General features: G+C 49.8%; 1 protein-coding gene across 1 annotated transcript in view; it reads right to left on the bottom strand.

Moving 5' to 3' along the window:
* The window catches only part of CELF5 (CUGBP Elav-like family member 5), a 48,301-nt gene extending 31,914 nt beyond the window's left edge, over positions 1–16,387 (bottom strand). Inside the window, exon 1 of the mRNA XM_031659073.1 lies at positions 15,974–16,387. Coding sequence (XP_031514933.1) covers positions 15,974–16,195 — 222 coding nt within the window. The 5' untranslated portion in view covers positions 16,196–16,387. The remainder of the gene's footprint in view (positions 1–15,973) is intronic.
* Positions 16,388–21,522: the final 5,135 nt, after the last annotated feature.

Genomic DNA, 21,522 nt, shown 5'->3' with positions numbered 1-21,522 from the left:
GCCCCTTAATTTAAATGTAATTAAAAGTGGGGGTTGGGCATGGTGTGCTCACGCCTGTAATTCCAGCACTTTCAGAGGCCAAGATGGGCTGATCACCTCAGGTCAGGAGTTCAAGACCAGCCTTACCAACATAGTGAAACCCCGTCTCTACTAAAAATACAAAAATTAGCTGGGCGTGGTGGCTGCACCTGTAATCCCAGCTACTCGGGAAGAGCTGAGGCGGGAGAATCCCACTTGAACCCAGGAGGTAGAGGTTACAGTGTGAGCTGAGATTGCGCCACTGCACTCCAGCCTGGGTGACAGAGTGAGACTCCATCTCAAAAAAAAAAAAAAAGAAAAAGAAAAAGAAAAAGAAAAAGAAAAGAAAAGAAAGTAATAAAGAATGGCTACTGCATAAAGCAGCCACCTGGGCTGCTTGTTGGCTATTTTTACGGTTACTCCTTGATCATATGCTAAACTAGGGATGGATTATTCATGAGCTTTCTGGAAAAGGGGTGGGCAGTTCCTGGAGCTGAAGGGTCCTCCACTTTTAGGATAATTTCCTGACATTGACATGGCATTTGTAAACCGTCATGGCGCGGGTGGGAGTGTCTGAAGATACTGTCTCAAAATAAAAGCGAGACTCTATCTCAAAAAATAAACAAAAAACAAAACCAAGTGGGTACAAATACACCTGCAGAACTGCTTCTGAACTGCTGCTCTGGGCTCACTGCCCATGGGGTGGTCCTGGTCTGCAGAGAGCATGACCTCCACCTCTATTTACACTGCCACTGCAATAAAAGCTGCTAACACCACCGGCTTGCCCTTGAATTCTTTCCTGGGTGAAGCCAAGAACCCTCCCAGGATAAGCCCTTGTCTTCTCTGCATCAATAGCTCACTGCAGCCTCAACCTCCTGAGCTCAAATGCTCCTCCCACATCCGCCTTCTCAGTAGCTAGGACTCCAGGCGCAAGCCACCACGCCTGGCTAGTTTTCTTATTTTTTGTAGAGACAGGGTCTTGCTATGTTGCCCAGGCTGGTCTCGAACTCCTGGGCTCAAGCGATCCTCTTGTCTCAGTCTCCCAAAGTGCCGGGATTACATGTGAGCCACCATGCCTGGCCTTCCATACCTGAATCTCATCATCATTATATTAAGTGAAACAGGCCAGGTCCAGTATCTCGTGCCTGTGATCCCAGCACTTTGGGAGGACGAGGCAGGCAGATCACTTGAGGTCAGGAGTTCGAGACCAGCCTCGCTAACATGGTGAAACCCTATCTCTACTAAAAATACAAAAAATTAGCTGGGTGTGGTGGCAGACGCCTATAATCCCAGCTACTTGGGAGGCAAAGGCACGAGATTTTGAAACAGGGAGGCAGAGGTTGCAGTGAGCCGAGACCGTGCCACTGCACTCCAGCCTGGGCGACAGAGTGAGACTCTATCTCAAAAGGCCGGGAACGGTGGTTCACACCTGTAATCCCAGCACTTTGGCAGGCCGAGACGGGCGAATCATGAGGTCAGGAGCTCGAGACCATCCTGGCTAACATGGTGAAACCCCGTCTCTACTGAAAATACAAAAACATTAGCCGGGCATGGTGGTGGGTGCCTGTAGTCCCAGCTACTCGGGAGGCTGAGGCAGGAGAATGGCGTGAACCCGGGAGGCGGAGCTTGCCGTGAGCTGAGATCGCACCACTGCACTCCAGCCTGGGCGACAGAGCCAGACTCCGTCTAAAAAAAAAAAAAAAAAAAAGAAAGAAAGAAAGAAAATAAATAAATAAATAAACAATAAATAAAAGTACTACACACTTACAGAAAAGTGCATGGAACACAAATACTTACAAAACAAACAGCCTCATTACCACTACCCAGCTGGTCCTCTGGAATCCACCCCATGCCATGCTACTAAGCCCAACCCTTTCCTTTCTGCTGAAGGAGGCACTGTCTGGTTGTCGGTAACATGCCTTTGCTTTTCTTCATGGTTTTACTGGGCACGGTGGTGTGCCCTTGAAATTCCAGCTACTCAGCAGGCTGAGGCAGGAGGATCACTTGAACCCAGGAGCTCGAGACCAGCCTGGGTGACATAGTGACACCCCGTCTGAAAAAAACAAAATTCTCCATGGTTTTGCCATTTATAAATATGTCCCTAAAGCACTAGGTGTGGTTTTTTTTTCTTTCTTTTTTTCCTTGCCTGTTTTCCATTTAACCTAACATAAATGGGATAATAGTCTGTCATCTTTTATGTGTGCCTTCTTGTTTCACTTTTTTTTTTTTTTTGGAGATAGAGTCTTGCTCTGTCGCCCAAGTTGGAGTTCAGTGGCGCAATCTCGGCTCACTGCAAGCTCCGTCTCCTGGGTTCAAGTGATTCTTGTGCCTCAGCCTCCCAAGTAGCTGGGATTACAGGCACACGACACCATGCCTGGCTAACTGTATTTTGAGTAGAGACGGGGTTTCACCATGTTGGTCAGCCTGGTCTCGAACTCCTGACCTTAGGTAATCCCACGTCTGCCTCCCAAAGTGCTGGGATTACAGGCATGAACCACCACGCCCAGCCTGGTCTCCCCTCTCTCTTCCTTTTTTTTTTTTTTTTTGAGATGGAGTCTCGCTCCGTCGCCCAGGCTGGAGTGCAGTGGCACGATCTTGGCTCACTGCAAGCTCCGCCTCCCGGGTTCTCGCCATTCTCCTACCTCAGCCTCCCGAGTAGCTGGGACTACAGGCGCCCGCCACCACGCCGCCTAATTTTTTATATTTTTCGTAGAGACGGGGTTTCACCGTGATAGCCAGGATGGTCTCGATCTCCTGACCTCATGATCCGCCCGCCTCAGCCTCCCAAAGTCTGGTCTCCCCTCTTTCCAATGGGGCTAGCAGCAGCCGCAGCCTCCCAGGCTGACATGGCAGTGAGGTGAGGTCATCCAGCTGTGCTGGGGAATTAGGACAATGTCTACCCCATGCCTCTTATTGAAAGCTGGGGAAACTGAGGCCCAGACAGAGAAGGACATTGCTTAAGATCCCACCTGCCACTCCTGAGCTGCCATTGAAGAGAGACCTCAAACCCCACAATGTGGATGTACTGTGACCCTGCGTGTCTGTGCCCATTTTCCCCCTCGTGAACAGGCTTGCTGTATCTCCCATTTTTGTGTTATCGCAGGGCCTTACGTGAAGTAACATAGAGCATGTGATATATTATGGATATAGACAAATAACTGGATTTATCATTGGATGTATCAATGTAGTGGCTTAACTGTACATTTATTTATTTTATTTTATTTTATTTATTTATTTTTTGAGACACAGTCTCGCTCTGTCGCCCAGGCTGGAGTGCAGTGGCGCGATCTCAGCTCACTGCAAGCTCCGCCTCCCGGGTTCACGCCATTCTCCCGCCTCAGCCTCCCGCGTAGCTGAGATTACAGGCGCCCGCCACCACGCCTGGCTAATTTTTTTGTATTTTTAGTAGAGATGGCGTTTCACCGTGTTAGCCAGGATGGTCTCAATCTCCTGACCTCGTGATCCTCCCATCTCGGCCTCCCAAAGTACTGGGATTACAGGCGTGAGCCGCTGCACCTGGCCAATTTATTTATTTAAAAAAATTTTTTTTGAGACAGAGTCTGGCTCTGTCGCCCAGGCTGGAGTACAATGGTGCAATCTCAGCTCACCACAACTTCCGCCTCCCGGATCCAAGCCAATCTCGTGCCTCAGCCTCCCAAGTAGCTGGGATTATAGGCGCCTGCCACCATGCCCAGCTAATTTTTTGTGTGTTTAGTAGAGACGGGGTTTCTTTTTTTTTTTTTTTTTGAGACGGAGTCTCGCTCTGTTGCCCAGGCTGGAGTGCAGTGGCCGGATCTCAGCTCACTGCAAGCCCCGCCTCCCGGGTTCACGCCATTCTCCTGCTTCAGCCTCCCGAGTAGCTGGGAGTACAGGCGCCCGCCACCTCGCCCAGCTAATTTTTTTTTTTTTTGTATTTTAGTAGAGACGGGGTTTCACCGTGTTAGCCAGGATGGTCTCGATCTCCTGAACTCGTGATCCGCCCGTCTCGGCCTCCCAAAGTGCTGGGATTACAAGCTTGAGCCACCGCGCCCAGCCCAAGAGACGGGGTTTCACCATGTTGGCCAGACCGGTCTTGAACTCCTGACCTTAAGTGATCTGCCCACCTTGGCCTCCCAAAGTGCTGGGATCACAGGCGCGAGCCACAGATTTATTTTTTTAATTTAAAAAAAATTTTTGAGACAGAGTCTCGCTCTGTCACCCAGGCTGGAGTGCAATGGCGTGATCTCAGCTCACTGCAACCTCCACCTCCTGGGTTAGAGTGATTCTCCTGTCTCAGCCTCCCAAGTAGCTGGGATTACAGGCATGTGCCACCATGCCTGGCTAATTTTTGTATTTTTAGTAGAGATGGGTTTCATCATGTTGGCCAGGCTGGTTTTGAACTCCTGACCTCAGGTGATCCGCCCCACCTTGGCCTCCTAAAGTGCTGGGATTACAGGTGTGAGCCACTGTGCCTGGCCCTTAAGTGTAAATTTAAATCTTGCCTTTCTCTTACTTTAGATTCTAGACTCCAGATCTGTGCTGTCCGATATGACACAGACCCTGAGTCTAGAATATTCTAGACCTATTGCTGTCCATGATACAGTAGTTGACCTCTCTGGTCTAGAACAGTCTACATCCCATATGGTAGCTGGGCTCCAGTCTAGAACACTCTGGATCAGTGCTGTGTAGCCCAACAGCTGACACCTGGTCTAGAACATGCTGGATTGCACTGTCCAATACTGTAACCATTAGCCACATGTGGTAGTTTAGGTTTAAATTTCAATTTACTAAAACTAAGTAACATGAAAAATCAGTTTCTTGGCCAGGCATGGTGGCTCATGCCTGTAATCCCAGCACCTTGGGAGGCCAAGATGGGCAGATCACCTGAGGTCAGGAGTTTGAGACCAGCCTGATCAACATGGTGAAATGCCATCTCCACTAAAAATACAAAAATTAGCCGGGCGTGGGTGCGCACCTGTAATCCCAGCTACTCAGGAGGCTGAGGCAGAGGATTTCTTGAACCCAGGAGGCGGACGTTGCAGTGAGCCAAGATCGCACCAGTGCACTCCAGCCTGGGGTACAGAACGAGACTCTGTCTCAAAATTATAATAAATAAATAAATAAATAAATAAATAAGTAAGTTTCTGAGTCACACTTGTCCCAGGTCAAAGGCTCAGCAGCCACACGGAGCTAGTAATCAGCACACCGCACAGCACAGGCAGAGAACGTATCCACCATTGCAAACGTTCCATGGATAGCGCTGGTCTAGAACAGCCTTCAGCAAACTTCAGTCCATTCTGGGCCCCTCCTGCTTTTGTTTTTCTTTGTTTTTGTTTGAAACAGGGTCTCACTGCATTGCCCAGGCTAGAGTACAGTGGTGCAATCCTAGCTCACTATAGCCTCAATCTCGTGGGCTCAAGTGATCCTCCTGTCTCAGCCTCCCAAGTAGTTGGGACTACAGGTACACGCCACCATGCCCAGGTAGTTTTTTAAATTTTTTGTAGAGATGGGGTCTCTCTATGTTAACCAAGTGGGTCTGGAACTCCTGGGCTCAAGCAATCCTCCTGCCTCAGCCTCCCAAAACACTGGGATTACAGGTGTGAGAACCACCACACCTGGTCTTGAAAATTATTAATGAGCTATTTCACATCCAATTTTTCCATACTAAATGTTGAAAATCTGGTGTATATTGTTCTCTCACAGATTTGGACATTTAATTTCTTTTTTTTTTTTTTCCCCCCCGAGATGGCGTCTCTCTCTGTCACCCAGGCTGGAGTGCAGTGGCACGATCTCTGCTCACTACAACCTCTGCCTCCCAGGTTCAAGCAATTCTCCTGCCTCAGCCTCCCGAATAGCTGGGATTACAGGCACGCCACCACCATACTCAGTTAATTTTTGTATTTTCAGTAGACATGGGGTTTCATCATGTTGGCCAGGCTGGTCTTGAACTCCTGACCTCATGATACGCCTGCCTCACCCTCCCAAAGTGCTGGGATTATAGGCATGAGCCACTGCACCCTGGACATTTAATTTCTATCAGCAACCCTTGATCTGTATGCGCATTTTATAAAATTGACGAAAAGGTAGAATCATGGCCAGGCATAGTGGCTCACACCTGTGGTCCCAACACTTCGGAGGCTGAGGCAGGAGGATTGCTTGAGCCTCAGAATTCGAGACCAGCCTGGACAATGTAGCAAGACCTTATCTCAACAAAAAAATTAAAAATTAGCCAGGTGTGGTGGCACATACCTGTGGTCCCAGCTACTTGGGAAGCTGAGGCAGGAGAATTGCTTGAGCCTGGGAGTTTGAGGCTGCAGTGAGCCAGGATCTTGCCACCGTACTCCAGCCTGGGCAACAGAGCAAGACCCTATGTCTAAAAATAAAATAAAATAAAATAAAGTAAAATAAAATACATATATATTTAGCCAGTCTTTGATGACTTACGCCTGTAATCCCAGAACTTTGGGACCTGTAATCCCAGCACTTTGGGAGGCTGAGGCGCAGGAGGATCATTTGAGGCCAGAAGAATCACTTGAGGTCAGGAGTTCGAGACCAGCCTGGTCAAGATGGTGAAACCCCATCTCTACTAAAAACACAAAAATTAGCCGAGCTTGGTGGTGGGCACCCATGATCCCAGCTACTTGGGAGGCTGAGGCAGGAGAATTGCTTGAACCCAGGAGGTGGAGGTTGCAACGAGCCAAGATCACGCCCCTGCACTCCAGCCTGGGTGATGGAGAGAGACTCTGTCTCAATAAATAAATAAAAATAAAGATATATATATATATGGCCAGGCGCTGTGACTCAAGCCTGTAATCCCAGCACTTTGGGAGGCTGAGACGGGCGCATCACGAGGTCAGGAGATCGAGACCATCCTGGCTAACACGTGAAACCCCGTCTCTACTAAAAAAAATACAAAAATTAGCCGGGAGCGGTGGCGGGCGCCTGTAGTCCCAGCTACTCGGGAGGCTGAGGCAGGAGAATGGCGTGAACCCGGGAGGTGGAGCTTGCAGAGAGACTGCATGTTGAAATGATAAGAAATGGGATATATTGGGTTCAAAAGAAATATATTATTAAAATTAATGTCACCTGTTTCTTTTTTACTTTTTAAATATTGCTTCTGGAACATGTTAAATTATATATGTGGCTCACATTCTGTTTCTATTAGATAATACTGTTCCAGAACATCACCTGCTCCTTATCTTCCTAGGCAAGGTCTCTCCCACCCAGGCACTGTGGACACTGGGGCTGGATCGTTCTCTGGGGTGGGGCCATCCTGGGCACTGCAGGGTGCTGAGTAGCGTCCCTGGCCTCCACCCACTCCATGCCAGGAGCACCCCCAAGTCGTGACAACCACAAATGTCCCTAGACATTGCCCAGTGTCCCCTGGGGGCTGGATCACTCCTGATTGAGACCCCTCCCCAGGTTAGGGGATTCCACGGACCCCCAAGAAACTCTGTGTCCCATGACCCTCTCCCCTGCGGAGGTCCCCAGAGGCTGCACAGATTAAAATCTGCACCCTGAGTGGGGAGGGAGAGAGGAGGTGAGTCCCAGGAGCTGGGGTCCTCCTGGTTTCTACCCGTTGGGAGCTTATTCTGGTGTCTGATGTGAGCAGTGAGAGGAGTCAACTTTCTCCCCAAAGTAATGAACACAGGATCTATCCCCCTGGGCACTGTGGACATTGCGGCTGAATTGCTTTCTGGGCTGGGGCCGTCCTGGGCACTGCAGGGTGCTGAGTAGGGTCCCTGGCCTCCACCCACTCCATGGCAGGTTCATCCCCTCCCCAAGTCGTGCTCCCCAAGTTGTGACAATCACAGATGTCCACAGACAGCAGCCAGTGTCCTGGGGCAGGGGCAGGATCGCCCCGGTTGAGATCCCTCCTTACCTAACCTAACCTCCATCATTAGTTGACAGAGGCTCCCATGAGTTCCCACTCAACAGCACGCTGGGCATGTTCTGGCCTCCAAATCTTGGTAAGTTTTGTCCCCACCCACCCCCATCTCCACCTCCATCTGTCAAAATCCTTCCATCCTCCTTCAAGAAGCCATCCTGTCCGCCCTTCACTAAATCGTCCACACAGACTGCCTGCTTCTCCCTCAGGGTGCTGTCCCTGGGTCACCCTGACATTTGGCCATTGGTTCTGTGGTCACCCCTGGAGTGAGTTCGATGGTGGCTCCCCAAAAGATAAATCCAGACTGATCACAGTGGCTCATGTCTGCAATCCCAGCACTTTGGGAGGCCAAGGCAGGAGGATCGCTTGAGCCCAGGAGTTCAAGACCAGTCTGGGCAACATAGTGAGACTCCATCTCTACAAAAAATAAAAAATTAGCCAGGGAGGGTAGTGTGTGCCTGTAGTCCTAGCTACTCAGGAGGCTGAGGCAGGAAGATTGCTTCAGTCTAGGAGGTCGAGGCTGCAAAAAGCTATGATTGCAACACTGCACTCCAGCCTGGGCGACAGAGCAATACTCTGTCTCTAAAAAAATAAAAAATAAAAATATATTATATTATACATATAATATATAATACATTATATATAATATATAATATATATAATATAATATGCATTATATATAAAATATATATATATAAAACCCAAATCCTAGCTCTGGGGACCTGTGGATGTGCCCTTATTTAGAAAAGAGATCTTTTGTAGATGTAATTAAATTAAGGATCTTGAGATAAAATTATCCTGGATGTAGGCTGAGCCCTAAATCCAATGAGAAGTGTCCTTCTAAGAGAAAGGCAAAGGGACACAGACACAAGCCGGGTGCAGTGGCTCACACCTGTAATCCCAGCACTTTGGGAGGCCAAGGCAGGAGAATCGCTTGAGATCAGGGGTTCGAGACCAGCCTGGGCAACATAGGGAGACTCCTGTCTCTACAAAAAAAAAAAATTAATCAAAAATTTAAAATTTAAAAATCACAGGGCTGGGCATGGTGGCTCATGCCCGTAATCCCAGCACGTTGGGAGGCCAAGGCGGGCGGATCACCTGAGGTCAGGAGTTGGAGACCAGCCTGACCAACATGGGGAAACCCCATCTCTACTAAAAATACAAAATTAGCCAGGCGTGGTGATGCATGCCTGTAATCCCAGCTACTCAGGAAGGCTGAGGCAGGAGAATCGCTTGAACCCGGGAGGCAGAGGTTGCAGTGAGCCGAGATTGCGCCACTGCACTCCAGCCTGGGCAACAAGAGCGAAACTCGGTCTCAATAAGAATAATAATAACAATAATAAATAATGGAAATAATCAAACCAGATCATTCCTCTGCTTGCTACTCTCCCCTGGTCCCCATCACTCTTGGAACAAAATTCAAGCTGTTCACTGTGGTGGTCCTGTCTCTGCTTCCTCTTCCCCCTCTCCTCCACCCACTCTCCCCCTCACTCACTCTTCCTCACTCCTCTGACCTCAGTGGTCCTCACATGCTTCGGGCATGGTCCAGCCTCAGGGCCTTTGCACTGGCTGTTCCCTCCGCCAGCAACACCCTTCCTGCAGAGAGTGCACGACTCCCTCCTCTCCAAACCATCTCCTCAGAGAGGCCTTCCCTGACCACCCTGTCTAAATGGAACTCCCAGCCAGGCACAATCCGGTGGCTCACGCTTGTAATCCCAGCACTTTGGGAGGCAGAGGTAGGAGGCTCACTTGATCCCAGGAATTTGAGACCAGCCTGGGCTACAGAGTGAGGCCCCCATCTCTGCAAAAAGTTTAAAAATTAGTGGAGCATGCCATGAGCTATGATCGTGCCATGAGCTATGATTGTGCCACTGCACTCCAGCCTGGGCGACACAGCAAAACTTTGTCTCAGAAAAAAAAATAATAAGGCCGGGCGCAGTGGCTCACACCTGTAATCCCTGCACTTTAAGAGGCCGAGGCGGGTGGATCACTTGAGGTCAGGAGTTTGAGACTAGCCTGGTCAACATGGTGAAACTCCGTCTCTACTAAAAATACAAAAACTGGTGTGGTATGGTGGCATGTGCCTGTAATCCCAGCTACTCAGGAGGCCGAGGCAGGAGAATCGCTTGAACCCAGGAGGTGGAGGTTACAGTGAGCCGAGATCACGCCACTGCACTCCAGCCTGGGTGACAGAGTTAGGCTCCGTCTCAAAAAAAAATTAATAATAATAATAATAGCAATAAATGAAACCTCCATCCTGAGTCATTGCTCTGAAAGTCATCCCATTTCTTATCTCAATGTTGTTCTCACTGGCTTGCTTATTTTCTGTTTGTACGCTATCCTCATTCTGCCATAAGTCAGATGCTCAGTAAATGCTGAATGAACGAAGGGGTGTGGAGGACTCAGCCAGGGACTGTCCTTGAGGGGCTCCCAATCTGGGGGGAGTCAGAGCCACACACAGACACCCCCAGCCCTGAGAGGTCAGGGATGAGCAGAAGGAGGAGACAACCGGGTGTTATCTTGAAAGTAGGATAGAAATTCTCCAGGCGGGAGAGGCAGTTACCCACGAATACTTTAGGGGTTGGCGCCCTGGCTGGGTCGTCAGTGTCTGGAGAGTGAGAAATTTTTAGAAACTAAGGATGGCCAAGGACCAGAATATAAGGGCTTAACATCTCCAAAAATAGTATCCACTTTGCACCTTTCTTTCTTTCTTTCTTTCTTTTTTTTTTTTTTTTTTGAGACAGGGTCTTGTTCTGTCACCCAGGCTGGAGTGCAGTGGCCGGATCTCGGCTCACTGCAAGCTCCGCCTCCCAGGTTTATGCCATTCTCCTGCCTCAGCCTCCCGAGTAGCTGGGACTACAGGCGCCCGCCACCTCGCCCGGCTAGTTTTTTTGTATTTTTTAGTAGAGACGGGGTTTCACCGTGTTAGCCAGGATGGTCTCGATCTCCTGACCTCGTGATCCACCCGTCTCAGCCTCCCAAAGTGCCGGGATTACAGGCTTGAGCCACCGGGCCCGGCCCCACCTTCACTTCTTTAAATCTTTGCAGCCTGGTTAGGTGGAGAAAGTGCTACCCATATTGGAGATAAGGAAAACTGAGGTTTGAGGTGAAAGACACTTGCTGAAGATTACACAGCTTGGGAGAGGGGAAGTTAAGATTTGAACTCAGGAGAACACAGAGGTGGAAGCAGAGAGGAGGCAACAAATAAGAGGGCAGGATGTGGGGGCCATGAGCTCTGGGGGCGAGGAGGAGGGAGGAGAAGAAGCTGATGCCCAGGGACTGAGGGAAAGAAACTGGTTCAAAAAAAGCAGAGTCAGGGGGCGGGGGGCTCAATGGCTCACGCCTGTAATCCTAGCACTTTGGGAGGCTGAGGCAGGTGGATCACTTGAGGTCAGGAGTTCAAAACCAGCCTAGTCAACGTGGTGAAACCCCGACTCTACCAAAAATACAAAAATTAGCCAGGCGTGGTGGCTCATGCTTGTAATCCCAGCTACTCAGGAGACTGAGGAAGGAGAATCACTTGAACCCACAAGGCAGAAGTTGCAGTGAGCTGAGATCAAGCCACTGCACTCCAGCCTGGGCAACAGAGTGAGACTCTGTCTCAAAAAAAAATTGGGGGGTCGGCCGGGTGCGGTGGCTCAAGCCTGTAATCCCAGCACTTTGGGAGGCCGAGATGGGTGGATCATGAGGTCAGGAGATCGAGACCATCCTGGCTAACCCAGTGAAACCCCGTCTCTACTAAAAAATACAAAAAACTAGCCGGGCGAGGTGGCGGGCACCTGTAGTCCCAGCTACTTGGGAGGCTGAGGCAGGAGAATGGCGTGAACCCGGGAGGCGGAGCTTGCAGTGAGTTGAGATCTGGCCACTGCACTCCAGGCTGGGCTGAGTGAGACTCCGTCTCAAAAAAAAAAAAAAAAAAAAAACCGGGGGTGTCCCATAGCCAGTTTGAGCCCCATTGGGTCTAGGGGGATAGGGACTGGGGGATGGCCACAGGAGTCACTCAGGAGGTAACCAGTCGCAGAACTGGTGATGGGAGTTTAGCATAGTGTGGGGTAAATAGTAGGTACTTGATAAAAATTTGTTGGATGGATGGAAAGAAGTGTAGATGGGTGAATGGATGTGTGGGTGAATGGGAGGATAGATAGGTAGATGGATGTATACATGAATTAATAGACAGATGGGTGGAAGAGTGATGAATGAATGGATGGATGGAAGGGTAGATGGGTGGACAGATGAATGGATAGACAAGTGGGTGGATGGGTAATGGATAGATGGATGAATGGATGGATGGGTGAGTGGATGGATGGATGGATAAAAGGGCAAATGGGTGAACAGATGGATGGATATATGGGTGGGTGGATAGATAAGTGAGTGACTTGATGGATGAATGGTAGATGGATGGATGTATGGGTGAATGGATGGGTGTATGGCTGAATGGGAGAACGGATGGATGCATAACAGACGTGTGGGTGGGTGGGTAGGCAATGAGTATATGGGTGAATGAATGGATGGATGGGTGGATGAGTGAGTGATAGATGAATGGATGGATGGATGAATTGATGGGTGGGTGGATGGATGGATGGATGGATGGATGAATTGATGGGTGGATGGGTGGATGGATGGGTGGATGAATGGATGGAAGAATGGATGAGTGTGTGAACGGATGGATGAAAGGGTAGATGGGTGGATGGGTGGATGGATAGATGGGTGGGTGAATGGATGGATGGATGGGTAGATGGATGGAAGTGTGGCTTGATGGGAGGATGGGTGGATGATGGATGTGTGGGTGGGTAGGTGGATGAGTAGATGGGTGAATGAATGGGTGACAGGTAGATGGGTGATAGGTAGGCAGGTAAGTAGACACATGGGTAGATGGGTGATGGGTGGATGGAAGGGTGCATGAATGGATGGAAGCTATGAATTTATGGGCTGAGCCAGGGAGAGTAGGCAGGGAGAAAGGACAGAGGCCCCTCAAGATGGATGCAGAGAAGGAGCTGCTGGTGATTGCGGCATCTCCTCATCTCAAAGTGGACTCAGATCCCGGACACCAACCTGGCAAGAAGGGCACAAGACTTCATGGCTCTTGGCCCTTCCACCCTCTTCCATCTTTCCTCCTGGCTGCCAACAGAGTACAGAGCCCAGCTTTGGCACCCAACAGGAATAGAACTGGTTCCAAGGTCCCTAAGGCCTCAGACAGTGGAATAGAGACTGGGTTTGGGTCTCAGTTACCTTCATCAGGGAAATGAGGACAAAGGAATGATGGAGAAGTGCTTAGCTGGGGGGACTCCTTAGAAGTGTTGGTAAATCTCCATGTATGTACAGATTTCTCTGGACAGAAGGACCACAGCTTCCACCCAGGACCTGATGCCATGCAAAAACGTGGTTCATTAAACTTAGAGGAATTAGGCAACAGTACAGGCTCTGGAGTCAGACCATGAAGGTCCAAATCCCCACTCTGCAGCTTGCAGGCTACCTAACCTTGGACAAGTCCAGTATTGAGTTGCTTTGTCCCTTGAATTCCTCCCTCCACCTTTTCCCACCCTGCTCTGCACCCCTGGGCTCCTGGTGCTAGAATGTGGTGGAAATGATGGTGTGTAATTCTGAGGCTAGGGCTTAAAGGGGACTGTGGCTTCCTCCTTGATCGCTCTGATTATGTGCTCTGGGGGAAGATGCCATGTTGTGAGGAAGCTCAAGCAGCGCTGTGGAGAAGCCCACGTGGTGATAAACTGAGGCCTCCCGCCAACAGTCACTAGAGGGAGCCAGCTTGGAAGCAGATTCCTCAACCACAAGCTCCTGCTGATATCTTGGCTGTAACCTCCCTGAGCCAGGATCATGCAGCAAACTCACTCCCAAATTCGTGACCCCTGGTAGTTATGAGATAACAAGTGTTTATTGTTTGAAGTCTTTATTTTGGGGATAATTTGTTATGCAGCAATAAATAACTACTATGGTCCCTAGAACTCTGCTGTGCCCCTGGGCACTCATCTGTATGAACTGACCTGCCCTCCAGCTTCTGGCTGGTTTAATTTTTTGTTTGGCTGTGGGGTTTTTTTCTTTCTTTTTTTTTATGTATTTTTTTTTAAGCTTCTGGTTGGTTTGGGGAAGCACTCACAGAAGGTCCAAGATGAAGAGTGAATTCAGGGAATTTACCGCAGACTCTAGATCACTTTTGCACATGCTATTCCTTCTACCTGGAGTGCCTTCCATGCCATCTTTCAGGTTTCTTCTCAAATGTCATATCCCCAATGAAGCCCTCCATTGAGCACCTTCTCTATAGATTGCTGCCCCACCCTGTCCTGTTATTCTCTTCCAGTGCTGAAGATCAGAGAGGTTAAGTCACTGGCTCACTGTCACACAGCAAGGATGGAGCTGAGCAACGAGCCCACGTATGTGGCCACCAGACCCCACGCTCTAACTTGCATCACGTCACGCCCAAAAGAGGGGCTTTCTATTCTTCAAGACGAAGCAGAGGCCACCCCCAGGCCCAGAACCTTCCAATGCTCATTGAGAATCAAGTCAAACTCATGCCATGACCTCAGGTCCCTGGAGGGCGCACGTCAGATTTCCTAAAGTCAGCCAAGCACAAAGACTATAAATGCCCTGATGTCCCTGGATGCTGAAAGTTCCCTGAGAATTCTGGAGGGAAGGGTGAGCTCCCTGCCCCAGAGCTCGCAATGTGGGGCACCATGGCTCACTGTGATTCCTTCAGTCTCCATCAAGAGGCATGGCCTGGGGACCTGGATCAGCTGGCTCAGGGTGAACCACTCATCCTTCACTGGGGGCAGGGGACTCCTGATCACCCAAAGAGGACAAAGCTGACCAGGAGAGACTTGTGCTAAGCGTGCTGGCTGGGCGTGCTGGCTCACACCTGCAATCCCAGCACTTTGGGAGACCGAAGCAGGAGGAGTGCTGGAGCCAGGAGTTCAGGATCAGCCTGGGCAATATAATGAGACCCCATCTCTACAAAAATTAAAAAATTAGCCAGGTGTGATGGCATGCACCTATTGTCCCAGCGACTCAGGAGGCCGAGGTGGGAGGATCACTTGACCCCAGGAGGTGGAGGCTGCAGTGAGCCATTGTACTCCAGCCTGGACAACAGAGCAAGACCCTGTCTCAAAAAATAAAAATAAGGAGAGACTCATCAGAGACAGCACCCAGGTCAGCCTCCTCTGCAGACAGAAATAATGATCAAGAAGTCTGTGTGTTGGCCGGGCACAGTGGCTCAAGCCTGTAATTCCAGCACTTTGGGAGGCTGAGGTGGCAGATCCCTTGAGGTCAAGAGTTTGAGACCAGCCTGGCCAATATGGCAAAACCCCGTTTCTACTAAAAATACAAAAGTTAGCCAGGCATGGTGGTGCATGCCTGTAATCCCAGCTACTTGGGAAGCTGAGGCAGGAGAATCGTTTGAACCTGGGAGGCGGAGGTTGCAGTGAACTGAGATCACGACACTGCACTCCAGCCTGGGTGACAGAGCAAGACTCCACCTCAAAAAAAAAAAAAACAAAAGCCCTTGTGTTAAGGAACTGTGGCTCCATTTGCACCAGAAAGACAAGCGAGGAAAATCCTTTTCCTTTTTATACTGAGAAACCAGCATGGTCTATGCTTCTCCCCGTGGTCCACACAACCTTCAATGACCAGCCCTGTCACCTCCCCTGTCCTTCTCCCCGTTTCTTTCTCCACCTCCTCACTCTGTTCCAGCCACACAGGCCTCCTCCCTGTTCCTCCAACACTACAGGCATGGTCCTGCCCCAGGATCTTGGCATGTGCTGTGCCCTCTGCCTGCTAATGCTTCCTTATCCTTCAGGTCTCAACCCAAAGACACTGACACACTGGGCCAGGTGCCCTTGTGCAGTACACAACCTGCACAACCACACACAACCACTCTGGTATAAAATATAGAGCACGGCACACAGTAGGCACTCAATAAATGCACACTCTGATGATGATTTCTATCCCTGTGCTCCTCATACCTCTTTCTGAGTCCAGAGACACACAGAATTCAGACAATCTCAGGAACAGCCTTGGCTCCCACCCTAGGCTGAGAGCCATCCCCTGTCCCCTCCTCCCCAGACACCACACAGGACTCACTCCGGGCAACGTCTTCTGCTCGTGCAGGGCAGTCTGAGCTTTGATGGCGGAATCCCTGGCACAGTAGGTGAGGAAGGCACAGCCTGGAAAGGAGAGAAACGGGGGTGTTAAGAGAGCTCGGGCATACCCATGGTCACAGCAGCACCACCCACAGTTGGCCACTAGGTGGAAGCAATCCAAGCTTCCATCCACAGATGCATAGATCTGCACAACCTGGTGCATCCACGCAACGGAATATTATTCAGCCAAGAAAAGGAAGGAAATACTGACACAGGCTGCAACATGGATGCACCTTGAGGACGTCACTCTCAGTGAAATAAGCCAGACACAGAAGGACAAATCCTGTGTGATTCCACTCCTAGGAGGTCCCTAGAGTCATCAGATTCACAGAGACAGAAAGTAAAATGGGGAGGTGCTGGGGGCTGGGGAGGGGGATGAGGACTGAGTGTTTCATGGGGGACAGAGTTTCAGTCTGGGAAGATGAGACAGTTCTGGGGATGATGGTGGTGATGGTTGCACAACAGTGTGAATGTGCTTAATACCACTGAGCTGTGCAATTTTTATTTTTATTTATCTATTTTGAGATCGGGTCTGGTTCTGTCGCCCAGGCTGGAGTGCAGTGGCGCGATCTCGGCTCACTGCAAGCTCCGCCTCCCGGGTTCACGCCATTCTCCTGCCTCAGCCTCCCGAGTAGCTGGGACTACAGGCGCCCACCACCACACCCAGCTAATTTTTTGTTTTTTTAGTAGAGACGGGGTTTCACCGTGTTAGCCAGGATGGTCTCGATCTCCTGACCTCGTGATCTGCCCGCCTTGGCCTCCCAAAGTCCTGGGATTACAGGCGTGAGCCACTGCACCCGGCCTGAGCTATGCATTTAAAAATGGTTAAGAGGTTAAGATGGTGCATTTTAAGTTGTGTATATCTTACTATAATTTCAAAAAATAAAAAGAGAAGAGGATGCTGGAGTCACCGTGTTTTGGGAGGGGACAGTCGAAGTGGCTCAGTGTTTTCCACCCCTTCTACCCCTGCGCATACATACCTCCCCCAAAGGGTGAGCCCAGGAAGAGGTACAGAGGAGTCCCAGCTATTAACAAAGTCAGTGGCTGAGCTCAGAAAAGAGATGCTGAGAGTCCTGGACAAGGTGTGGTGAAAGGAGTGGGCAGAGGGGCTGCCCAGTGGGGAGGATGGGGAGGGCACTAGTGGTCCCAGAAAGATGGAAGAAGGCCTGGCCCTGGGATAGGGAGCAGTGGGCTCTGCCACTAACCAGCACTGTAGCCTTGGATCAGGCGCTCCCCCTCTCTGGGCCTCACTTTCCCCCATCAGAGGGAGAAGGGATGGTCTGAGAGGACCAAAAGATGAACCAGCCAATGGATGGGGGTGGAGCCTGAGAGGGTGTGGCATGGTGGCAAAAATCAGGACCAATCAGGAGAGGTGAGGGGCGGGGCCAGCCCATGGAGTGGCCCAGAGTGAGGCTGTGATTGGATGACATTAGGGATGGGGGTAGGGTTGGAGGCAAGGGGCAGGACCAGCCCGGGAGTGACCAAGAGTGAGGCTGTGATTGGACGACATTAGGGATGGGAGGCAAGGGGCGGGGCCAGCCCACAGAGTGACCCAGAGTGAGGCTGTGATTGGGCGACATTAGGGGTGGGAGGTGAGGGGTGGGGCCAGCCCTGGAGTGGCCCAGAGTGAGGCTGTGATTGGGGGACATTAGGGGTGGGAGACCTCAGACGTTGATAGAGACAGAGACAGGAGACAAGCAAGTCAAGAGAACCCGCCCTTGGCCTGAAAGCCTAATTAGATCAAAAGTATTTTGAAAGACATTTCCCCGAGGTGGGGTAGGGATTGCACACAGGAGGTCAGGGGTCCTGGGATGAACACAGGGGACTGAGTGGACCTGTTTGGGGACCTGTGAAATGAGATCATCGTTGGCTGCCCCGATGTTGTCAAACCCTCTGTTCCGCCTCAAATCCCGCCCCTATGGTCCCTGGTCTCCCTGCTTGCTCCCCTCCCAGGGGCACTCTGTGCGGAGTTCCCCGGTGCCCACTTCTGCTCCAGGCCAGGAGCTAATTAAAGTGGCCACCTGCTGGTGTGGTACCAGGCAGAGGGTAGACAATCCGAGTTAATCCAGCACTGAGGGAGGGAGGGAGGGAGGGAGGGAGGGAGGGAGGGAGGGAGGAAGGAAGGAAGGAAGGAAGGAAGGAAGGAAGGAAGGAAGGAAGGAAGGAAGGAAGGAAGGAAGGAAGGAAGGAAAAAATATTTGTGGTAGGAATGTAAAATGGTACGGCTCCTGCAGAAAACAGTTTGACAGGTCCTCCAACAACGAACCACAAAATTACAAGGAACCCAGCAATTCCACTTCTGGGTGTATATTCCGAAGAACTGAAAGCAGGGACTCGAACAGAGACATTTGTATAACAATGTTGATAGCAGTAAGAGTCACTGTCGCCCGGGCGGAAGGCCGATACAGATGAATGGATGCGATTTTAATATGGTGCGACTTACAGCGGAGATGGCATCAGCCACAAAAAGGAAGAAGATGCGACACCTGACACAACGTGGGTGAATCTTGAGAACGCCATGCTCAGTGAAATAAGCGAACCACAAAGGACGAACAGGCTGGAAACGTCAGGTCAGAAATGGAAAGAGGAGGATAGGGGGTGCCAGTGGGGAGAGGGACAAGGGGAGTGAGAATTACAGGGATAGAGTTTCAGTTTGGGAAGATGAGAACATTCTGGAGGCCAGGCAAGGTGACTCTTGCCTGTCATCCCAGCACTTTAGGAGGCCAAGGCGGGAGGATCACTTGAGCCCAGGAGTTGGAGGCTGCAGTGAGCTATGATCGCAACACTGCAATCCAGCCTAGGCAATAGAATAAGACCCTGTCTCTAAAATAAAATAAAATAAAATAAAATAAAATAAAATAAAATAAAAAGTTTTGAAGATTAGATAGTGGTGATGATTGCAGAACAATGTGAGTGTACTTAATGCCACTGAACTGTATGCTTAAAAATGGTTAAGATGGGTTGGGTGCGGTGGCTCACGCCTGTAATCCCAGCACTTTGGGAAGTAGAGGCGGGTGGATCACCTGAGGTCAGGAGTTCAAGACCAGCCTGGTCAACAAGGCGAAACCCCATCTCTACTAAAAATACAAAAAATAAAATAAAATTAGCCAGGTGTGGTGGTGGGCACCTATAATCCCAGCTACTCGGGAGGCTGCGGCATGAGAATTGTTTGAACTCGGGAGGCAGAGGTTGCAATGAGCCGAGATCACACCACTGCACTCCAGTCTGAGCAAGACAGTGAGATGCTATCTCAATTTTTAAAAAAATTTTTAAGGGTTAAGAAGGTACATTTCATATTATGAATATTTCACCGCAGTAAAACACTGTAATTGGGATATATTACCAACACACCCCTCTGAAAAGTGCGGAACATGTAAAAGTGCAATGTAACAAATGATTATAAAGCCATACAACTATCTCTTGGGTCAAGACATGGAAAGTAAGGCTGGGTGCAGTGGCTCACTCCTGTAATCCCAGCACTTTGGGAGGCTGAGGCGGGAGGACAGCTAGAGCTCACAATTTCAAGACTAGCCTGGGCAACGTGGCGAAACCCCATCTCTATAAAAAATACAAAAATTAGGCCAGGCGCGATGACTCACGTCTGTAATCCCAGCACTTTGGGAGGCCGAGGCGGGTGGATCACGAGGTCAGGAGATCGAGACCATGCTGGCTAACACGGTGAAACTCCGTCTCTACTAAAAATACAAAAAATTAGCCGGGCGTGGTGGTGGGCGCCTGTAGTCCCAGCTACTCGGGAGGCCAAGGCAGGAGGATCGCTTGAGCCCAGGGTGTGGAGTTTGCAGTGAGCTGCGATTGTGCCACTGCACTGCAGCCTGGGTGATAGAGTCAGACTCTATCTCAACAACAACAAAAGTAGAAAGTGGCAGCCACCGTGAAGCCACCAGAAGTCCTAGTGCCCCCCACCGCAGCACAGCCCCCTCCATCCTGCAGGGGTAACCACCCCAGCTCTTGTGTATGCCTTCACGATGGTGTCCCCACCATGTGCACATCACATATCAATGTGATTGACTGCTTCCTATTTTTGGACTTATATAAACGAAATCATAGCACAGGTCCGCCCTTGTGTCCAGCTTCTTTCATTCAATACACAGTCAACAGCATGTGGCTGTGCGTATTAGGGGTGAGTTCCTTTTTGTTTCTGGGTAGCGTTGTGTCCCATGAATATACTACTAATTGCTTATCCATTCTCCCGTGGGTGGGCATTTGGGTTATTTGCTATTTGGGGCAATTATGAATAAAGTTGCTCTGCAACAGTCTTGTCCATTTTTTTTTTCTTTGAGACAGGGTCTTGCTCTGTTGCCCAGTCTGGGGTGCAGTGGTGTGATCACGGCTCACTGCAACTTCCACTCCTTGGGCTCATGTGATTCTCTAGCCTCAGCCTCCCAAGTAGCTGGGACCACAGTTGCATGCCACGACACCCAGCTGTTATTATTATTATTAGAGATGAGGTCTTGCTATGTTGCTCAGGCTGGTCCTGAACTCTTGGGCTCAAGTGATTCTCTTGCCTTGGCTTCCCAAAGTGCTGGGATTATAGGCATGAGCCACCGCACCCAGCCTTGTCCATATATATACACACACACACACACACACACACACATATATATATAGAGAGAGAGAGACAGAGAGAGAGAGAGAGAGACTGATTCTCAATCTATCGCCCAGGCTGGAGTGCAGTGGTGTGATCACAGGTCACTGCAGCTTCCACTTCTTGGGCTCACGTGATCCTCTGACCTCAGCCTCCCAAGTAACTGGGACCGCAGTTGCATGCCACAACACCCAGCTGTTGTTGTTATTATTATAATATTATTATTATTATCATCATTATTATTAGAGATGGGGTCTTGCTATGTTGCTCAGGCTGGTCCTAAACTCTTGGGCTCAAGTGATCCTCCTGCCTTGGCTTCCCAAAGTGCTGGGATTATAGGCATAAGCCACCACGCCCAGCCTTGTCCATATATTTTAATGCAAAAAGCATACCCAGGAGGGAAGCGCTGGTCATAAGACAGGCGTGTGTTTAACTTTCATCGATTCCTTCAAATCGTTTTCTGAAGTGGGTTGTGCCTATGTCGGGCTCTATTAGTGCTTCATCTTCACTAACGCTTGGTTTCTGCCAACCTTTTAAATGTTAGTCATTAAGGTGGGCGTGCAGTTGTATTTCATTGAGATTTTAATGTACCTTCCAAGAACTGTTAATGAAGCTGGGCACCTTGTCACTTTGGAGGAGCTCTTCACAGGGTCTACGTCCTCATCTTTCCTGTGGTCATTGTTGTATGTGATGGTCTATTTTCTTCTTGATGCTTCTGTTTTCTGAATTTTATTCCCCAAGCTCTTCAAAAGAACTACACTAAGGCAATTTAGCCCTAAGGCCTGAGAGAAATCAGGTCTGATCGGTAAGAAATTGGGCTGCAGGCAGATGTAAGATAAGGGTAAAAATCTATCTTCCTAGGTTCCTTTTTTTTTTTTTTTTTT

Source organism: Papio anubis, chromosome 20 (assembly GCF_008728515.1).
Source record: "Papio anubis isolate 15944 chromosome 20, Panubis1.0, whole genome shotgun sequence".
In the NCBI taxonomy this organism is placed as follows: Eukaryota; Metazoa; Chordata; class Mammalia; order Primates; family Cercopithecidae; genus Papio; species Papio anubis.
The sequence above is the reverse complement of the archived record's forward strand: the minus strand, read 5'-3'. Positions and strand labels throughout refer to the sequence as shown.